Source organism: Cydia pomonella, chromosome 4 (genome assembly GCF_033807575.1).
Source record: "Cydia pomonella isolate Wapato2018A chromosome 4, ilCydPomo1, whole genome shotgun sequence".
NCBI lineage: Eukaryota > Metazoa > Arthropoda > Insecta > Lepidoptera > Tortricidae > Cydia > Cydia pomonella.
Window position 1 is genome coordinate 10,436,390 of NC_084706.1, and position 22,611 is coordinate 10,459,000.

General features: G+C 37.3%; 2 protein-coding genes across 2 annotated transcripts in view; both read right to left on the bottom strand.

Annotated features, from left to right (window-relative positions):
- Window positions 1-22,611, bottom strand: part of LOC133517410 (uncharacterized) — a 29,460-nt gene that overhangs the window by 1,757 nt on the left and 5,092 nt on the right. The window contains exons 2-6 of the mRNA XM_061850725.1: window positions 17,280-17,652; window positions 14,730-14,830; window positions 9,469-9,730; window positions 7,583-7,890; window positions 598-829 (exon numbers count right to left, since the gene is read on the bottom strand). Coding sequence (XP_061706709.1) covers window positions 598-829; window positions 7,583-7,890; window positions 9,469-9,730; window positions 14,730-14,830; window positions 17,280-17,652 — 1,276 coding nt within the window. The remainder of the gene's footprint in view (window positions 1-597; window positions 830-7,582; window positions 7,891-9,468; window positions 9,731-14,729; window positions 14,831-17,279; window positions 17,653-22,611) is intronic.
- On the bottom strand, window positions 3,907-11,482 carry LOC133517061 (lipopolysaccharide-induced tumor necrosis factor-alpha factor homolog). Its single transcript, XM_061850202.1, has 3 exons — window positions 10,616-11,482; window positions 9,469-9,730; window positions 3,907-6,445 (listed from the first exon to the last, which is right to left on the bottom strand). Exons 1-3 carry the CDS (start codon window positions 10,620-10,622, stop codon window positions 6,343-6,345), a joined length of 372 nt encoding a protein of 123 aa, XP_061706186.1. The 5' UTR covers window positions 10,623-11,482; the 3' UTR covers window positions 3,907-6,342.

Consider the following 22,611-nt stretch of genomic DNA (forward strand, 5'->3'; position numbering starts at 1 on the left):
CAAATACATTGCCGGTCGAAAAAAATCCAAAAATTAATTATGCTCTGGCAGTGAAGACTATGCTAAAAAAAATCTTTCAGAATTATAGCACTTTAACCTACGTCTAGTTTAAGTTTGAGGTTAAAGGTTATCAAAAACATACACTGTACATTGCTGGCCAGCCGTTAATCTATTCTTGTTATTTTTAAATATGTTTTCAGAATTTAAAGGGGTTGCAGTTGACGTCTAACAACTTTGATATATTAAAAAAATACTAGCTAGCATTTTTCATCAATCCACATCAATCATGTTCACGGAATAGATAAATGCAACAAAACTAATAAAACTTCTTGATTAAATTGTAGATGTCAACTAAAATCCACAATAATACTACGTACCAGTCTTTGAAACATCGTTGGGCAGAACATAACTTTAGTTTACTAGTTCCATGAATTTTTGTATACCAAAGAGCAGGCAATATTAATACAATATTCTTACGTTACGCTTTTTCCTTGCCGTAAACGTAGATGAAACTTATTGTCAGCTCTTAATTCTTCACACTGAACTTGTACATTTATAATCAAGCTGATTCGAAATCGAGATTATAAAAAACTTTACCCAAAAAGACAAAGCAGCAATGCAGCCACGTGTGTCCGCGTCGATGCTCTACGGTCAACCCTTGTGATTATACTCTGGTGGCATGAACGGCAGGTTGCGAGCATGGAATCGGGCCCAACAATCTGTTGGTGCTGGATGATTACTGCCCCAGGGACCACATGGGTGACCTGGACAGGCGGCGGCCCCGGTGGTGGTCCTGGTGGGTATCCTGAATAAGGAGGGGGCCCTGGTCCTGTGAAGTGAACTGAGAAATTAGCTAAATCAAGGTCTGTTTAATGTTTATATAGGTATACGACATAGAACTTACTAACACTAACTTATTCTTAGGTCTCTTCATCATTATTATTAGGTAAGTTATAAAAAGTAAATTAACATTACGGCTAAGGATTAGTTTCTTCTTAACTTTGTCGCATTAATGTAATTCTTTTTTTCGTCTCTTTTTGTATTAATTATTTATTTATTGTATTAATTTTATGCATGTCACTGTAGGTATATTAGATACTAGTGAAAACTAAACACGAATATTTAGACAAATAATGGGTAACGCTGAGTTTTCACACTAATATATAAAAGTATATTTGACTAGAAATTGGTGGGTAGGTAGGATCAATATACACCGTGATATCAGATTACTTAATACATTTTTTTATAAATAATCGTCTTAAATAAATTCATAATAAGATAAATACACCATAGATACAATATATACCGAACAAAGATGAAAAGTAAAGTTTTGTTTAAAAAAATCCAAGTACTAAAACTTACTCTCCATGTCTGTTATGTTTGCTGTTTTTTTTATATATTTTTACTATAAGTAATATGTGTTTGGGAACTCAATTATTATAATGAACTGAGTCAGCCCATCCAGTATATGAGACATCAAATGTATGTTGTTGATAATTGCAAGATATCAGTGATAAAAAATACTTATCGAATGTAAGACCTGATAAAAACATTACACGAATATATCAAAATTGTATTTATAATAACAATATACATAATGGATATTATATAGAGGATTAGTATAACTAGCTTAAATCTAAAATAGGCCCTTGAGGCATTGTACCAAGGATGCTGACGGCATTTCCTCGTTGTATCGCAATACTAATTCGTAGTGCGAGGAAGTTGCCAGCTCTTCGGTCACCAGTTACGTCAACCAGATGCTTCGCGATTTCTGCAAAAAAACTTGTACGCGCCCCAGCGCAGCGGTCTCAACCCCATGGGCCTAGAGTTTCAACGCCAAATGGTTCAAAATGGTATTCTTATACTTATTACGTTTAATATTTCACCGCTGGAGGTGGGAAGGAGCCAGTGTGTCTACGCAGGTAGCATCCCACACTAACATCCATCCCAGACTCCAAGGAACCAAAGACACCCCATCAGGCCTCTTGCCATCATCCCTCAAGAAGATCAGGCACATTGATGGTGGCAAGAGACCGACTTGACTAATCGGACAGACAGACGGACATGACGAATCTATAAGGGTTCCGTTTATTGCCATTTGGCTACGGAACCCTAAAAATGACAAGATGACCTGCACCGTAGTGAAACTATAAGGGTTCCGTAGTCAACTAGGAACCCTTATAGTTTCGCCATGTCCGTCTGTCTGTCCAAGGCTTTGCTCCGTGATCGTTAGTGCTAGAAAGCTGCAATTTGGCATGGATATATAAATCGATAAAACCGATAAAGTCGTACAATAAAATCTAAAAAAATAATTTTTGTAATGGTGCACGTATCGTGGGGATGAACATTTTCGCTTCAACACTACTCTGGAATATTGTTGGAAAGGTCTTTTAAAACTAATAGAGGTCTTTAACAAAAAAATTTGATAAAGTGAATATATTCGGAGATAATCGCTTTGAAAGAAAAAAAATGTATCACCCCCACCATCAAACTTTTGAACGATATGTCCAAAAAATATTCAAAAATCGTGTAAATAGAGCATTAGAAATACATTAAATGAGAACTATAGCGGACATGATCAGTTTAGGTGATTTTAAATTATCGTAAAAAGTTTCTCCTTCATAGTAAAAGACGTACATCCACAGTTAAACGTTATTAGGACCTTAAATGAGTTGGGTTGTTAAGGTTATTTGGCATTATTCATGTAAATAAACTAAAATTTAAGATAAAAATGGCTTATTTTATTAATTCTATTTTTGTTTTATTTCTCTAAAACACTCCCATTAGCTGTATGAGTAATGCCGTTGTCTATGGGTTTTAGAACGAAAGAGTAAAAAAAAACTAAGACGCAATCCTGCTAATTTTATATTCAGATTCGTTTGCATTACAATGCACTATGTCTAGGACTTATTACTATACTTTACTTTTTCATGTGTGTTTTTCATCTATATAGTATATAGCAATCGAAATGTTTTTAGCTAGGAGATATTTATTTTTAGATATGCAAAGTCTCCGATTGCATATAAGTCCTAAGATACAATAACGGCCATACGTCTACTACTTTAATTAGGTACCTGATTATGCAAATTTGCCTATTTTTTTAACTCGGCTTGACTAACCATCGACTATACTAATAGCTACAGTTATATAACCAATAGACCGCGGGCCAGGAGCATATATCGTCAGTCATCGCGTCCCGGCTGATACTTTGTCAAATGATAGTTTAGATGCTATTATTAATTAAAAAAATAAACTGTTGTATGGCGGTGGAATGACCATCATGCATCAGTTGTTGACATGAACATGTAAAAAAATATATTTTTCAGTCATCCCCTCCCGATTGATATTGTGTCAGGTGATAGTTCAGATGCTGTTTAAAATATAAAAAAAACCGTCAGCCGGTTGTATGGGGGTGGAAAGACCGTCAGCTATTCACATGAACAAGTAAAAAATACGCGCCTTACAACTTTATACCCGCAAAGTATGCGTAATATGTAAATTGCGTAGTCCGTTTATTTGAAACGCTTGATGGAATGCTACATGCAAAGTTTCATGATTTTGCTATTACTATCATAAAAAGGTAAAGCGGTTATTTTTTAAATGTTCATGCGACCAGCTGACGCTCTTAGAACAGCGATACAACCGGCTGTCAATTTTTTAAATTAACAATAGCAGCTGAACTATCATCTGCAAACGGAAGGCTATGAATTTTTTTTTTACATATTTTGGTGGTTGCCATTCCTCACCCACCAACGGAGCGGCAGCTGACGTCCACGGGGGTTCATCATACATAGCCACTTACCACTATACGAGTTTATGCTCGGGAGGCGACTGGTCATGGAAATCTGTTCCTGGCTCGCGGTCTATATGGGATTCTTCCAATAATACTTAGTTAAAATAAGCAAGTAACCAAGAAAACAGTTTATTGCTAAAATAAATAAACACAAAACTTAGACATAAAATCTAGAATTATTTTGTATTTCCCATCACGGAACAATGATGTTCCGAACCATGGGAGGCGTCCGCGGGGCCGAAGCCAACACGTGGAGGCCCGTTTGACACTTCAATGAAATGTGAGGGGTACACCGAGATTACTATTATAGATACACCAAATGTTAAGTTTTAATGTAGTGTTAAAATCAAGCATAAAAATACTTCTAAAGGAGAAAGAGCAATTTGTCCCATGTAAGTATGCTGTTGAGATATTTTATTGTATGACACAGAAAACTTGCAGGGACTAAGCAATTAAAAAAAGAGTGGCGCATATAGACTGTTGTTTTACAAAATACTTGTTATGTGGCCGGTTGTTAGGTGTCTTATATAAAAGAATATGAGCAATGTTGGATTTCTGTTTACCACTACCTACGTTTAAGTGCGTACAGGGCTGGAATTATTTGATGAAACATATGCTTGAATAAAAAAAATTGCTATTAAACACTGAAACTTGCATGTATACTCAAGGCATTTTAAGAATAATAAACTTAATTCCAAAAATTTGCAAAAATACAAATGTATAGAAGTTTATATTCAACCCTTTATTTTCCTATTCCTGCTATAATTATAAGTCAATTATAATTATAGAATAAGAATACTACCCACAATTTGAAAAAAAAAAATTTTTTAATTTGTTTGTGAGGTCTTACCTAATTTGTTTACTTATAATGCATACATATAATTTCTGTAGATGTTTTGTGCCATTTTTTTGTTTCTAGTATTGGTCCCTTTTTTTAGTATATGACATCTATTTTAGTTTATAATATATACATAGTAGTGTGACTACATAAAAATACAAATAAAAATAATAACAAAACAGTTTTATTTGTTCCTTAGTTCAAATTAACGGCAAAATACCTTAGTGCGCCCTTTGAACAGTCAGTTGGACCACTCCTGTCTCCTAGCCACCAACCGGAATGTGAAACCAAACCTAAATTGAAGAATATTATTTCCAATGTAACTACACTCGATATGTTCATTTCTTATATTAAAAAAAAATTAGGGGTGGAAGGAAGTGGGCAAGCTAGCGGAAAAAGCCTAAAATATTAGTCTTCGATTCCACTAACGAATTTCATTCCATTCGACAGAAGAATTATCGAATTTAAACATAGACAAGAAAATTGTGTATTAATTTATTAAAAAAATTCGGACTCTCCAAAAACCCGCTTAGCCCTGCCTCCTACTCTGAGGCCGCGTTTCGACCAAAGCTGTGCGATGTAGCTGAGCGGTGCGAGGATATGTGTAGCGAGGATATAGAAACTACATTACTGTCACAAATGTAAAAGATCTGGGCAGCAATATCGATTTTGACATTAGCGGCAGTAATGCAGTCGGCAGTACTTTCTCGCTGTAATACTGTCGCAGTCGACTGCGCCACTGCAGAAAAAGTCAAAATATCAATTTATCGACAAAATATGAAATTTGACGAGAATTTGACACTCCCTTCAGTAATGTCGCGCTGCAATACTGCCGCAGTAATGCAACTGCAATCGAAATCCGAACGTCACCTTTAATATTTTTTGCTCGCGTTTCGCGCGCAACGTATTCCCGCAACACATTCCACGCGTTTCACTTGTTTTGTAAGCGGGGACAAAGAAGAAGACATTCGTTGCTGTCATACTTTTAACAAATTCGTCGATTTCATTATTTTGCAATAAAATAGCATGTTCTCGTTTTAGGTGGGGTATCCGCTTCAGGATTTTCTCCCCTGTGTTCGTATCCATTAAGATTGGAATCCGATTATGACTACAGCAGCAAAAAAAGGGTGTATTTATCGATTAAATTAGTAACGGAGTTGAACGTTCCAAAAGTGACAGAATTGTGCCGACTACAGCAACGCACGCATTTATCAAGTAAATTGACAGTGGCATCGTCCGTTGTCCTCTGCTGCGTCGCTGTCACAGTATTTCTACAAATCGAACCTTTACTGATGAAATTGAGAGCGGCATCGCCTGATTCCTGCTGCTGCAGTCGCAATCAGAATATAACCCTATTGTATTCGGGCGATTTTCCGCAACTCGACGACTTACGCCTATTTTGCGTGATAGTGAATATAACCCTAACAATAGAACTGGGGTTTTGCCTACAATGCACCACAATATTACACGCCTAATACTTCAGCCTTCATTGTTCATTTCAATTAAACTTAGTTAAGGTAGATGCGATGCGGTGCAATCTGTCTGCGGGATATTCTATGCATGAGCGCGTAAGTATTTCAAACAACAGCACGCAATCGTTAACGTTATTGTTAAGCAGCGTTTGCGGCCATAAAAGTTTATCTTAGTTCATTTTATAAAAATAATTTGGTTTGCCCCTGTTCAATTGCCACCTATAACTTATAAAGCAAGTCTATCTAATGTAGGTTCCGATGAAAGCTCCACAATTTGTGCAGTAATGATCAGTGTTGAGGCATGAGTCCATGCAGTAAGGGATGCATACGCAAGGCCAGCAACTGGAAAAAAAAAACAATTGTATCATGGAAACACAAATCTGCTTTACTTAGATATATACAGTCAGAAAAATGTTAGCTCAGAAATTCTGCATACACATTTGCAGGCTTGCAGGTGTTCTAAGCTAATAGTTTTGATGAGTGTCATAGGAATCGGTACAGTCACGTCTGAAAACATCTACACGATCGAAGTGCCAAAAATATGTATACACGACTTTATGGTCATGTATTAGGATAATGTATACATATTTTTGCCACTTTGTCTGTATCGATATTTTCAGACATGACCGTACAAAAGAAAACCGATTATTAGCACTCCGCCAATGGTTAGTGGGGTGTTGACAATAGGTCAAGCAATGCCTTAGTAGTTTGGCAGCTAAAATAGATACTGCGTCATATATGTTTGGTGGTGAATCGATTGACAAACGTCAAATTTTGACAGCCAGAGCTAATACCATATCATGACCGTAAACATTTCCGTATAGCGCCATCTACGTAGGCTGTTCAATTCGAAGCATGAATTTGTCTTACATTTAACACACCTTATAAAATCAAATTGATTATTTGCTTTAAGATAGACATCGCTACAAAAATAGGCGGCACCTATTTTTGTATATATACAATGTGTTTGTGCACGTATAGCAGAGCCGTTAACCACGTATATTATGATGAATTTAATCTACAAATCACCATTTTTTTTCAACCATTTTAAAATGCATCCCTTCAAAATTTTATGACGCCAAACACGACTGCACTCGGTTAATGTACCATTAGGTATCTGTCGGTAAATGGACGCATATTAACAAAAAAACTTATGAATTAGGGCAAAATTAATCAATTTATTTCTCAGATATTAAATAGTTTATAACAATAAACTATAAATAAACTTAATAATAATAAAAAAGGCTACAAATAAACTTAAAGTAAATAAAAAACGTCTCCCAAGTCACTGCCGATGGGCAGTGTGCCCAGAAAGCTGGCCGCATTGCCACGTTGGATGGCAATGTTTATCCTTTGAGCAAAATACTGGCCAGCCCTCTGGTCACCTGTGGCATCTATATTTCTATAAGGCGGTACGCTAGGTCCTTGTAGAGTCGATGCGCGCTTGGCCCCCACGGCCCCAGCGTTTCGACCCCAAACGCCTCCAAAATGTAGCTACTACTAGGGTGGCGTATTTTCGGCGTTTGAGGTCTTCGGCCGCGGACTCGGCGCGCCCAGCACCACTGCTGGTACCCGAAAGATGGGACGGCGCGAGGGTGTCAACGCATGTGGCATCCCAAACTAGAGGCCGTCCCAACTTCCAAGGCACCAGAGTCATACCGTCGGGCCTCTTGCCATCGTCCCTTGCCAAACCGACGGGCTCCAGTATGGCCGGAACTTTGACACTGACAAAGGCCCTTCGGATGACATCGTTGATGCTGGCGTGTCGGGGTATGCGGCCGGCGCTTCTGCCACAAGAGAGTCCATTGTGACCATAACTATCCACCATGGCACCACAACGGCAGCGATGGGGGACGTTCGTTATAGTCCCTAAACGCAAACAAGCTGCTAGTCGAAAAGTGGAGTTGTCGATTAGGGTGCCTATGGATGGTGCAGGTAGAGCTTGCAACCACAGTCCCGACTCTCACTCCGCAGTGGCAAGAAGACGAGCTCGATCTAAGATAAGGGCATAAATTTCTATCATAAATGCCACAAAGAATTTTCCACAATTACTCGAGAATTAATATCGAGAAAGGAAGATGAGCAAAGGACGTTACCGAAATAAAAATGTTACATTGGGCCGGAGGAGTTACGAACGAAACGAATATGTTAAAGGAACATTCAAGGTCACAAAAATTGAGAACAAACTGCGAGAAAATCGCTTGCGTTGGTATGGGGCGTGATGAGGCGAGACAAGGGCTATATGACGAGAGCAGTAATGCAAGTGGAGGAAATGAAGCGAGGCAGAGGCCGACCAGCCGCCACCTGGAAAAGCATCATCGAAAAAGACCTAAAGCGAATAATGTAGATGCAGTGACACACAAAATAGATTGTTGTGGCGAAAACGGACGAGGAGGGCTGACCCCAAGTGATATGGGAACATAGCCAGGAGAAAGAAGAAGGCTCAAGAATTAATAACAAAGATAAAAATCGTAATGTAAAATTTACTTTTTTTTACATTCTATCTATTTTTCGAAAACGAGGTCATTGACCTGTACTTTTTTTATTGTTAAATTATCATTTATACTATCGTACAGGATATCAGCTAAAAGTTGACATCAAAATGATAGCCCTAGTTAAAACATTTCACAAGTTACACGAGTCCAAACAAGACCTTATTTAATGAGCGGTAACTGTGCAGTCGCGTTTGGCATCATAAAACTTCGAAGGGGTGCATTTTTAAAATGGTATAGAAAAAACATAGATATGGGGAGTGATTTGTCGATAAAATTTATCGTACTTTACGTGGTTATCGGCTTCACTCTACGTGCACATACACATTGTATATACATATAATACACAATGTGTATATGTACGAGTATATGTATGTGTAATTAAAATTATTACTTTTAGGAGTTTTAAGTACCATATACAGGTAACAAGAAATAATTAAAACGCTTCCTTATCTTTCTATTCATATAATAGTGAATAGTTTTTAAGAATCTTATTTAATTTTTTATCGCAATTTTAAAAATTATTTTAATATGTTTTCAGTACAATGTAATTCTGATATAATACTAATCTGCTGATTAAAAAGAGTTCCAAACTATCCACACACCTAGAAGGAAATTTTTTTAGCCAACTTTCAGTTTTTTATTGTCTAATTTGCATTGACTTAGGCTGTTAGTACATACCTAGTTTTAAATGATTTCATAGTAGGTTATACTGATAGTTAAGTAAAAAGCCCGTAATAGTTATCACTTAAAATTTATATGAAGACACTCCCAAACAGCGGTTATTTAGTACCAAATACCGGCACATTTACGAGCACATTCACAGTTTTAATGGCACTTGGAAAGCATCATGTAAAACATGAAAAATCTTACCCAAATAGACAAAGAAGACCAGCCATAATGTGTGTTCGCATCGATGCTTTGCGCTCAACCCTTGTGACTATATCCTGGTTGCAAGAACGGCAGGTTGTGTGCGTAGAATCTGGTCCTACGGTTTGCTGGATGATTACTGCCGCAGGGGTGACCTGGACCGGCGGCGGCCCGGGCGGCGGGCCTGGCGGGTATCCTGCGTAAGGAGGGGGCCCTGCAGGGTGCCCTGATGAATTAGGTACGTCAAAGTCGTTGGAACCTTTACCTAAATAAAATATAACCTTTATTACCTTTTTAAAATTTTACACACGCGTAAAATGAAAAAAGAAAAAAGTTTGTATAGTAACATGAAAAGTAAGTTAAACAGGTAGTGTGTGACTAGGACGCCGAAATTAGCCGAGAGCCAAAGCCCTTATGTGCAATATTCATCGTCGGGTACTGTACCTACTTAAATAAACCAACTAAGTAAGTTATTCAAACACTAACAGTAAGAAAGCGGGAATCGACCATTTACTTATATGTAGATCTATCATTTAACTTACGGCCCGATTCGAAGAATGAGATACGATAACGATAAGTTCTGGTTTAGATAAGTTCTCATTTAGATATCGTTTGCATGTCGTATAATTGACAGAAGCAGCTCGATTCGGGCAACCAATGTCACTTTGACGTTAGAATTATCCTAGATAGATCTTATTGGGATCACAGCGGAATCGTAATAAAGGTCAAATTTGACATGTCGTTTAGTTATCGATCTTTTGAAGATCTTTCCAAGATCCTAAACGTGTCTTAATCATTCTTCGAATTGGGCCATTAGGCAGTTGGTGAGAAGTTAATAATATATACTTATTCAGGTACGGACTGGTTGCATGAACATAATTTGCATTATATATAGTCATAATTTAATAAATAAATAAATTCTTGTAATTTAACATTGAAAAAGATAATATTATTATTTAAGTACCTATTTACCTATGGCAAAAAATATGTTGTTTTATTTCAAGGCATGAGGAGATGGTGCTGACTGTACGACAAACTACTAATAAAATATACTAAAAATAGTAATAAAAGAAGTATCGGTCTTGATGGATGTTATAGGTAAGTAATAGATAGGTAGGATAGCTAGATAAATATTTGCTTTGAAACTTACTTTCCATGATAGTTGCAATTTATTTTACTAATTTCTTCCGTTCCGTACTTTTTGCAAAAAAAAACGTATCCAAATATTAGATAGTAATATTGAACTGAGTTAACCCATCCGTGATGCGACACATAAAAGGCATGTTGCTGATAAATGTTGGTACGTAATCAGTGATAACAAAACTATCGGATATGTAACTGATATAAATTTAAAAATAACTTATTTTTCGACGGCCTAGGCAGCTGGCTTGGGATTCTACAGAATGATAATAAATTATGGTGAAACGCAGATGACTCATGCTATTTGTACTCGACAAACGCGATAAGTGCGTCCGGTTGTCGCAGTTTTATACCTATAGGTCACAGAATGTCTGACATAATAAGCTCTTGTTTCGTATAGTTTGAGGGTGACGCTATTTTATGGTAGTCACTGTAGTCAGGGGATTTTCGCTTTAGGGGTTCGTTGAGAGTTTGATGTGGATGTTTTGTACGAGTATGTATTTAAGTATTAATATAAATCTATCTATCATTATCATCGCCACACAAAGGTCACAAAGATTTTAACTGATAAAATGTAATACAAACCTTTAAAAAAGAGGTTGCCATTATGTGAAAGCTCGCTTTGTGCTGATCAAAACGTAATGTAATTAGTTTAAAATTTAGATCGCGTCTTTATTTACTACTTGTTTACTTTGGTATTGTGGTTAGACGCAAATACGCAGCTGGATTGTGAAAAATTATACTTTACAAAGGGAAGTAAAAATAAATGTCACATTTATACAATTAGAACGTTATTTTATCGCCAGCATTTAATTTTCCGACAAGTCTGTACTTCAGCTATTATCCTTCAAACTTAGGGTACTTTTCAGTAACACACTAATTTAGCCAACTTGCCAATCGTTAACGATTAGTATGTAGCATAGCATAGTCATCTCTCTCTATCACTAATATGGTAGAGCGGTAGTGACAATTGCATTTCGTTCGCTACGGAGCATAAACGATTAGCACGTTGGCTACGCTCTTTTCACATTTCTATCTTCATCCATTCTCTTAAGATGATAAAACCAACGGAGTCTGTGAGCCTAACCTAAGTGTTATGAAGAAGTTTTCTTATAAACCTTTATCAATTAGCAGTACTGATAATTCCGCTACTTGACGCTAGATGTCAACTACGAAAATAATAAGCGTTTTGGTAAGAAAACTGTTGTCTAGAGTCAGCACCCTATGCTTACTTATTTCTCTATGCCAAACTCTGAGCTTCTTTAGGATGCTACTACATAGTATAACGCGGTTAGATAATAAGGAGGTGGAGAGGGATCAATAAAACAATGATACAGTTTTTAACTATGAATATTTACTGATTTATTCAACAGATTTCACTTACTCGTACAATCATAAAATAAAAGACAAACGAAGTACAGGGCATTGAATTAAAACTAAACTTAGGAACATAATTTTGTGAAATCAAGATATATGTGTAATTATATATATAATAAATAAAATAACGGGACTGGTAAAAAAATTACTGACTCTTCACTTCTATTACCAACTTACTATACAAAACATCAGCCTTAAAACTGATGGGTTAAAACTGCTAAAAAGTCTGTTTTGTCTGTAGTATACAAAAAATGTATACATTGAAAACCGCTTGCTGTGCTAAAATTTATAATTTTTCCAAATTACAAACTACACTTTTGGTATTCCAGAGATCACTTGAATATTTTAAATTAGCTCTCAGCCAGGTTAATCTGAATTAAGCTGGTTGAACTAAATAATTTTGGCGAGATAAGAAGTGTTGCATTGAAACCAACGTGTTGAAAAATTGTACATTTTAGGGGTTAAAAGCAAAATAGACTTTCCTATTCCATCGAGAACAGTCCTGTAATATGGTTTACAATGAGTAAAAATGACGTTCGTAAGATGGCGGGATAAGACCAATATAGTATCTAAAACCGTGTATATGAATGCTGTACGTTATTCATCATCGGAAACAAGTTTACAAACGTTAAATACTCAACATTGACTATCGTGTGAACCTTCCTTAAGATAAAAGAGAAATAAAGGTTTAGCTACATACCTATGTATTTTACTCTTACTCCACGGGGGTTAATATACAGCATGCCGTGCCCAATGCAGTTGACACATGTGTCATCTTACCCCAGGAATTTTTGCTGGGTAAAGGTGTAAACGTGTTGTAAATCCTAGGACAACGTCGAGTCTATTGACGACAGTAATCTACTTCAAAATGATGTGAATGTTTTTTTTTTATATTGTTCTAAAAATACGCTGCAATCGGCAAGTAATAAATGCTTGCAGATGACCTTTACAAAAAATAAAAAAAGAGTTATCAACTCGAAATATAAAATAGGTAACAATGAGTATATCAAAAAAGTGTCAACGTCACGCGATCTAGGAATCCTATTCGATGATAAACTAGACTTCCAATTGCACATAGAGCGTATCATTTCAAAAGCGTATCAAATGCTAGGTTTGGTTCTGAGAACAGCAAAGGTTTTTTAAAAATCTTTAAGTTATCTTCTGCTGTATAAATCACTGGTTAGACCCCACTTGGAATATGGCTCAGTAATCTGGAATCCACTGTATAGAAAATATGCAAATGCAATAGAAATGGTTAAAAAAAAGTTCTTGCGGGCATTACACAGACGATTGACAAGGAAACGACTCTACCATACGTTGATCTGTTGCAATATTATAAGTTGCATTCATTAGAGACAAGACGCAAATGCCATGCTGTGACGCAATTACTCTGTATAAAATATGCAATGAGCATAATGAAAAAATAAAAAAATTATAAGACATTATTACACAAATTGACTAATTGTAAGTCCCACAGTAAGCTCAATAAGGTTTGTGTTGAGGGTACTTGGACAACGATATATATAATATGTAAATATTTATAAATACTTAAATAATAATAATAATAATTCAGCCTATATACGTCCCACTGCTGGGCACAGGCCTCCTCTCATGTGCAAGAGGGCTCGGGCTAAATACTTAAATACATAGAAAACACCCATGACTCAGGAACAAATATTCATGCTCATCACACGAATAAATGCCCTTACTAGGATTTGAACCCGGGACCAACGGCTTCATAGGCAGGGTCACTACCCACTAGGTATTATTATTATTATTTAATCTTTATTGCACATAAGAAAACACACTGTACAATAGGCGAACTTAATGCCGTAAGGCATAACAGTAACAGTAACAGTAGGTATAACAGTAGGTATGGAACTGCTGGAGCGGATACGGTTCAGAGTCCCAGCTCGATTCAGATCACACTCTAATACTTTGTTCTCGGTTCCCACTGCCTCTTATAACGCCGGTTTGCGAGCCACCTTAAGTCGCTTCACGACTTGGCACTAAAAGTGGATAGGTATTGACCACTGAGCGATGGGGCAGAATTAAATAGCAATTGTAACAATGCTGCCAGACCAAAACATATTACACGTGATTCGGAATTACGGAGGACTTAAGAACTTTGCGCATTGAAGCAGTTCCAGTAACAACATTTAATGAATATGCGACGCTTACATTCTATTCTTAAAATTCGACTTAAACTACATACAACTTACAAGTATAACTTTGGAAAACAGTGAAAAAATAAACCTAATTCATAATTATGAATGTAACGTAACATACATTTTTAAATATACACGTCGACTTCCATAATATGAGATTATATTAGAATTTTATCAAAGTCAAAAATTTCACATTGCTTCGAATTTGACATACGATGTAGATGGCGCTGTCCGGCTCCATACTGTATGTTTTAACTCTGGTTGGCAAAACCACAACTATTATTTGGTGACTTTTTCAAACTAGTTACCAAGAAAGATAATGACGCTAGACAGAGGTACGACACTATAATTTCTAACATGATGATTTTCTTACGTTTACGTGCGACACGAACACATTCTGCATGTGTGTAAAATCGGCTTGCCATGAAGTCACTATTTTGTCTGTGCGAACCGAGCTCTGTCTAGCTATCAACGCATTAAGGCTGCTGCAGCAGGCGCCATCCGAATGTAACCTTTCTAAGTACGAATTTATTCTTATAGATTAAAAATATTTCTTTAACTATAGCGTGAAGCGAATTTAATGTGCGTAAGATCCAACAAAGGCTCCACAATTTGGGCAGTAGTGGTCTACGTCAAGGCAGGAGTCCATGCAATACGGCACACACACGCAGCACCAGCACCTGAGCAAGAAATACACATCTTACATTACACGAACAGGGTGAAAAATATTACGAAAAACTAAAATCTAAAACAATATCCATTTTTGTTAAATTTCAACTCTTCATTAATAAGAAACCGATTTAAAAATTGTAAAGGGGTAAGAGGCAATTTATCGTTCCCGAGCGAAGCGAGTGCCTTATAAATGGAGCATACAATGGGTATTTATGTTAGAGTCAATTATACATTCCGCTTTTCATTTCGTTGCGAGAAAAATACATATACATAAATATTATACATATATATTTATAAAGCGTGATTTGTGGTAGTACTTAAATTTTGAATTAAAAAATAAACTAACTTTATGAATTATAAGAAGTTATTTTAGTAGGATCGTAGGCACATTTTTGACAGAATTCAGATACAATAAAGATCCGTAGGCCCTTTTTATACTCGTAGTAATATTAATTAATTGTTCTTTAAACTCCTAAATATAAATAAATTACACCTTAGATAATGTACCTTATTTTATGCACAGGCTTGACTGGCTTGAGTGAATCATTTAAATCACGCTTATATAAATGCCTTCATTTTACTGACGCGTGAAGTATGTTATCAGTATGACCTTGGCGTAATGACGTTCGTAACCATCGAGTGAATGATAAAAAGTATAGTGAACTAAACATAATTTGCACCGGTTCATCATATAAACATTATCTTCAAATACAAACAGACAAAATGGATTGTCATAATTTGACATGGCATAACAAGATTGGCAAAACGCTATTTCGCATAAATATAATTTTAATAATTCTTCAATTTGCCTAAAAAACTGTGTTCTCACTCTCATTTACAAAAATGACTAATGTCGGATGATGAAATTCCTAACATTGAAATGACTAAAACTAAAATTACTAATATAATTTATCTATCTTTCTTATTATTTATCTTTCTTTCACCCGGTCTGGATCATTAGTCGTTTTATTTTCTTAAAAAATATTCTTGAAAAGAATGTCATCGTGACTGACCCTCCAAAAAATAAACGCAGTGAGGTTACTTTGCGTTTATAATTTTAGGCTGTAAAAAACGACGAAACATATACTTATGTACTTGAACTCACGGCGTCTGGATCAATACTCCAGCGCTCTGCCATCTGAATCGTGAGTTCAAGTCTCACCCAAGACAGTAATTTTTCCACTTTTAAATTTATCCGAATATTTATTTTATTCTGTTTTTAGTATTTGTTGTTATAGCGGCAACAGAAATACATAATCTGTAGAAATTTCATCTGACTAACTATCACAGTTCATGAGATACAGCCTGGTGACAGACGGATGGACGAACGGACGGACAGCGGAGTCTCAGTAATAGGGTCCCGTTTGACCCTTTGGGTACGGAACCCTAATAGACTCCTATTTTAGAAATGAAAACCCTTACATTTTGTCTCTTTGTTGATGACTAACATAACCTGTAACCTGTAACCTGTAATAGGTCATCAGAATAAAACATATTTTTCCTCGCCTATACTCGTCTCGGCAACGTAAACAATATTTACGGTTTCCATTTTACATTTGATTGTAATAGGAAAACCTGCTCGCCCAAGCTTCGTCAGTAAACAACACTTATCACAATTGAGGAATACAATTTTCTTGGAAGACTCCACACTTGCATTACCTACTGGTTTAAGACAATGATGATTTCCCGTACAAACTTCCTCATTTAAAGGACAACTATATAATAACGCCTAGATAAAGTGTAATGGCAATCTTTCAACTAGCTTATGTAACTTAGTATATGTTTGTGATTGTCACAAATAAATTTATTTTATCGTAGGTATCTTATTTTTACTTAACTTATCCTAACTTATCTCACCTCGTCTTGTTTCCTCTCACCTCGTCTCGTCTCGACTCGCCTCGTCTCGGCCCGGTTCGGCTTGTCTTGGCACGACTCGTCTTGGCTCGTCTCGACTCAACTCGTCTCAACTATTATATTTTATTCAATCTGTTTTTTATTGATTCCCCATACAATCTTCCACCCCCTTTTAAATAAATAAATACTATAGGGACATTCTTACATAATTTGATTAAGACCCATGGTAAGCTCAAGAAGGCGTGTGTTGTGGGTACTCAGACAGCGATATACATAATATACAAATACCTTATATATACATAGAACACATCCATGACTCAGGAACAAATTACTGTGCTCATCACACAAATAAATGCCCTAACCGGGATTCGAATCCAGGACCATCGGCTTCATAGGTAGGATCACTAATACCCACTAGGCGAGACTGGTCGTCACCCCCTAAAGGCTTTGTCTTAAATGGCTTATTTTAGCCAAAACAAGCAAGTTTTCTAGTTTATGGTCAGGTCATAAAAAAACATAACGAGCACCTACCAATAGAAAGGCCTCATAAAACCGTAGGCTAGAATCGGGTGTATATGTATGACAGCTGAAATCAAGACGTACCCAAGTACACAGAGTAACACCGCCATGAGATGCGTCTTCATAGTCGGTTTCCTGTCAATCCTTGTAGATATCTGGGCATTGCAATTGCGACACGTCGTGCGGGTAGACTCTGGCCCCACGACTGTTTGAACGATGACGGTCGGTCCGGCGATCACGGTGGCTCCAGGCGCCGTTGGGTACACTGTCGGGCCAGCTTGAGGATGAGGATACCCAGCGGTCGAGTGTGGATACCCCGTGTTAGCATCTTGTGGCGGGTGGGGGTATGCAGTATGAGGCTGAGGGTGATCAGTATAAGGAGGTGGCGCTGTACGAGGTGTCGTGTCCTGCATTGGAAGCGTCGGGTACCCCGCGTCTAAATTAGAAGCGTCTTTACCTGAAAGAACAACTAAATTACGTAAAGAGACAAATACCATATTGTAGGTATGATAATGTTCGTCTGCATACTGATAACTAAAGCTAAAGAAAACTATGACGCAATGAGCATGTACAAGAACAAAACAAGTATTTTCATAGATAGGACTGATAAGAAGCTACTTACAAAAAGAACAAACAAAAATATATACTAAACAGAAAAAAGACCGATATTATTGTAACTTAGATAACTTTTTGGAATTTCCTAAACAAAAACAGCTAGGTAATCGATAAGACTTGTTAATTTAGAAACTAATTAAGCATTTCTAGGTAGTGCTTATTGTCCTACTTAATCTTACTGTGGATCTGTACAATAAGTAAATAAAAAACTATGTATATTTTATTGAGGTTGTTAAATAGGTACACTCATATATATGTAAGCGGTGTCAGCAGAGAGAACTTTACTATTTTACTAACACGGCTTCAGACATCCAAAAAAGTCCATGTCTGAAGTGACTCTGAACAATCATAATGCAGGTACGATTATTATAAATACGTCCATAGGATACGAATAAAGCGACTAACAAAAAGCAAAAACTTCGCGGCAATTACGCATTATTATTATGTAATAATGTCGTATAATATTTATTATTATTATTATTTATTACGTATTATAAAAAATGAATTTATTAGTTAATGTAAAAACGGTTGAACAGATAATGTTTAATATTATTTTTGTAAAAAGTAATCGTCCCATATCAAGCCTTATTTTCTGATATTTCCGCATTTTTTCAAATCCTCAGTCTAACAGTTAAAATCACTTATACTATAGAAATCATAATTCACTATATTAGCATTCGGCTCCATAATTAATTACCTACTGAGTAAAATGGCTGTGGCAAACGAACAAGGCTAGCATGACCTAACGTATTATAAGGGTTCTGTTTTTGCCACTTACGATACGGAACCCCAAAACGGGTATTTTAATAATATGATTCCACAACAACCGTTAATGACCCCGCCGTCTATCTTATAATCTTGCCCACATTCCCGGTGTTAAAAAAGCTCAAGTACAGCCTAATATAAATTGGCACAAACCAACATAAGACCACGCCTAACAACAGCGTCCTTGGTAACACACCAATTTTAGACTAACCTTGCATTTTATGCGATGCGATCCTATTCACACTTGAAGTGAGATTATTTCAGCCGTAGGTTATTATTACCCACTTTTAGGCACACAACGTAAACAAAGTGAGTATAACAATTAAACAAACCGGACCACACGTCCGAACAGCTAGCTTGTTGTAGCTCAACTAATGGACAGTTTCGTTACTAAAAAGTACGCACGGATAGTTTTTCTGATAAAACCAAACGCATTATGAATTTTTATCAGACAAGCACAGAGGGCATAAACTATTGTTAAAACATGAAGAAATTGAATTTAGTTATTGACTTTGTGTTTGCCTGGTCAAAGTCATGTTAAGTATTTGTTCATAATATATGAAAAAATGCGCCTAGTTGTTTCTCATTTTTTAGGAATAGGTATGGAATATTGACTACTCGATACTAATTACTAATACTAATTATTGAATATTGACTACTCGAGCATTTACTTTCTACAAATTATTTATTGAAAATGTAGTATAGTAGAGGATCCGAAGTAAGATCAACCTTTACTGATCTGCTTACCGGATGAAAATTATATTTTATCAAATGAAATATGTTCCTGAATATAAACTGACTAATAGGGTTGCCGTAAATATTTGTTCGTGGCTATTTTTAATTAAAATTATAAAAAAATATTTTATTATACCTAGCTATATATTTCTTTTTTTACTGATGTGTTAGCCGAACCAACAAAGTTTCAGTGGAAAGCATACAATATAAATAATATGCATCAGTTAGGTTGCTTAGATACTCTTTCCATTCCGTACCTCAAAAGAAAATAACGGAAACGGAACCTCACTCGTGCTCTGTCCGGATGGATCCGTCCGTCTGTCCGTCTGTCACAGCCCATTTGCTCCAAAACTACTAGACCAATTAATTTGAAATTTGGTACATATATGTAAGTCTGTGACCAAAAGACGGACATGTAAAGTCAATAAAATAATTTTAAACATAGGGGCCACTTTTGGGGGGTAAATCAGACAGTTAAAAATAAAAGTTTTGCAAACTATGTCGTGCTGTATAAGTATCAAATGAAGTATCAATGAGCCCTATTGTAGAATCTCATATATATTCATCGTCTCCTAGCCGTTTTCGGCCACAGCAACTACTTTCTACCGCTGAGAGTGTCGCTGGTGCGCTCTCAGGTGACTGACGTAGCCAATCTTAACAGCGAATGTGCGGCCACTCGCTGCAGGTCAGCACCCCTCCGACGTAATTATATGTTATGGCCATAGGTGGTCTGTGAGGAGAGGCAATACCATTTAGAGCCGGGAGCCAGTGTACAGGGGTGGGCACCCCGTGATGAGGCGCATCGTAGCATTTAGCTGCGTATCAATAACGTTTGTGTGGGCACTGTTGAGCCAGGCGGAGGCGCAGTATTCCGCTGTTGAGTATACAAGCGCCAAGGCCGATGTTCTTAGGCAACTAGCAGAAGCTCCCCATGTAGTTCCCGTTATTTTTTGCAGAACGTTATTTCTGGTCCTCAGTTTTGCTGCGGTATTATTAAAATGAGAGCTGTAAGTTAAACTGCAGTCCAGAGTGACACCTAGGTATTTGGGAGACGGATTGTGATTGAGCACGGAGCCCCTGAATGGGATGCTGAGTTTCTTGGTAGCTAGTCGTTTATGTGGATGGAAGTAACACACTTCAGTTTTCTAGGCGCTAGGACACAGTCGCCAGCGAGTAAAGTACTCGTCCATAACGGCTAGGTCATGATCTAAGCAGTTTTCAGTGGAGCTTATATTGCAATCATGCGCGACTAAAGCTAAATCGTCAGCGTAGGCGAATTTCCTCGATTGAGTCTCTGGCATGTCGTAGGTGTACAAATTGAAAAGAGTGGGGGCCAGGACTGATCCCTGCGGTAGCCCATCATTCAACATCCTAGTACTACTGGATTCATTCCCATGGAGGACGCGGAATGGTCTATTGGTAAGAGCATCTTCGTTGATCTTATATATTTTTAGACATGAGATCACCTTGAGGAACTTAGAGAGGAGTCCGTGACGCCACACGGTGTCGTAGGCCGCTGTCAGGTCTATGATGGCAGTTGATGACTTAAAGTTCTCATCGAAGCCTATTTGCAAGTGGGTCGTGAGCGCAAGGACTTGATCACTACAGCTGCGGCCTGGGCGAAATCCTACTCCTATTAGCTGGTGATACTCCTGATAGTCGGTCAGTACTATAAAGTCTGCAAAGTTATACTTTGAATTCAGGGCTAATCTACGAATGCCACAAAGCTCTGTCAGAGGTATGCACCACCAACAACGTAACTTTGCAGTGGATCAAAGGACACAGCCACTCGCGAGATAACGATGCAGCCGAAATATTAGCGAGAGGAGGCTCGGAACTGAAGGTGGCAGGACCGGAGCCAATTCTATATCCGCCTTTTCCTGTTAGCCCCATCTACAGGGCGTGAATGGAGGCAGAAGAGACAGCCGCCCACGTCATTCTCGAATGCCCAGGGGTGGCAGAGTACCGGGCACAACACCTCGGTTCACCGGGGTCTCTCCCAAAAGTTGTCGGCAACATCAAGGGTCTGCTAGGCATCTTGGTAGAGTTGGGTTGGCAAGAGTAATACCGACAACCCATCACTAAAAATAGGCGCAATTATTGGACGTCAAGTTGCGGAAACTAAGCCCGCCAGTACCGGTAACCTCTAACAGGAACATCACAATTGCGCAGCAGCATGCGCCACGGGATGCGAGAGGGCCAAATTTAATCCCAGACTTGATCCCTTGATCCCTGGACTTGGCCCATAAAGGAAGGATATTAAGCAATCCCTTAGCATGGTTTTAATGGATTTCACGGATGTGTCACACAGAAAAATAATAATGTAGAATATAAAAGAAATTAACATAACAATTCCTTCCACTTAAAATGTAATAATTACAAGTCTTACCCTATCTGAGGACACGTACACAGCATTTTACGTATTTTAACGAAATAATATAAATATTGATAGAATCAAGCGTAGTATTATACCATTATTTTAAATATATTACATTCAAAGAATTTTCTGTAAAAAATATGTGGCCAATCTTCACCAATTCTCATGTGAAGAACATGTGACAGATTGCCGAACGATATTTTAAATTGTTTTTATTTTGTCAACTGGCCAGCACAAAGCGCTTAATGAGACGTCTTTACATGCCAAAAGGCATTCTCTGCCAGTCAACCATTGGAAACTCATCAACATATCAGTTGGTGCAGGAGAGATTCATAAATGATGAAGAAAAATTTAACCTAAAAGTCAAATAGAATATACGTATAAACATAATAAAATAAACCTACCAAATTATGATGTTATATATTAATATTTATATATGCAATGAGAATGTCGTCAGAAAGCTATGATGGAAACCTATTTGGCTAATGGACTGACAGGAATACGCAGACATGGCGTGCCCGCGCGATCCATCACTTAGCTAGCATAGTAAAAAAGATGAATAGGTATATACATACCTACTTATGGTGCTCCCACATTGGCTGTAATAAAATGTTACATAACATTGTGTAACAGGGACAACATGATATAAGACCATCATTCGACCATGTGCCTGTATTCTTGTTTGTGCACCATGTGACAGTTTTCCAGCGCATCGCCCGCAACACACTTGAAACCATATCCCACAGTCGACTTCTACGACACCCACGGGAGGAAAGAGGGTGGTAGTACTAACTAAGTATCTTCTTCTGTTGATGTTTTCCTTCACCGAAAAGTGACTGGTAAATATCAAATGATATTTCGTACATAAGTTCCGAAAAACTCATTGGTACGAGCCGGAGTTTGAGCAAGCGACCTCCGGATTGC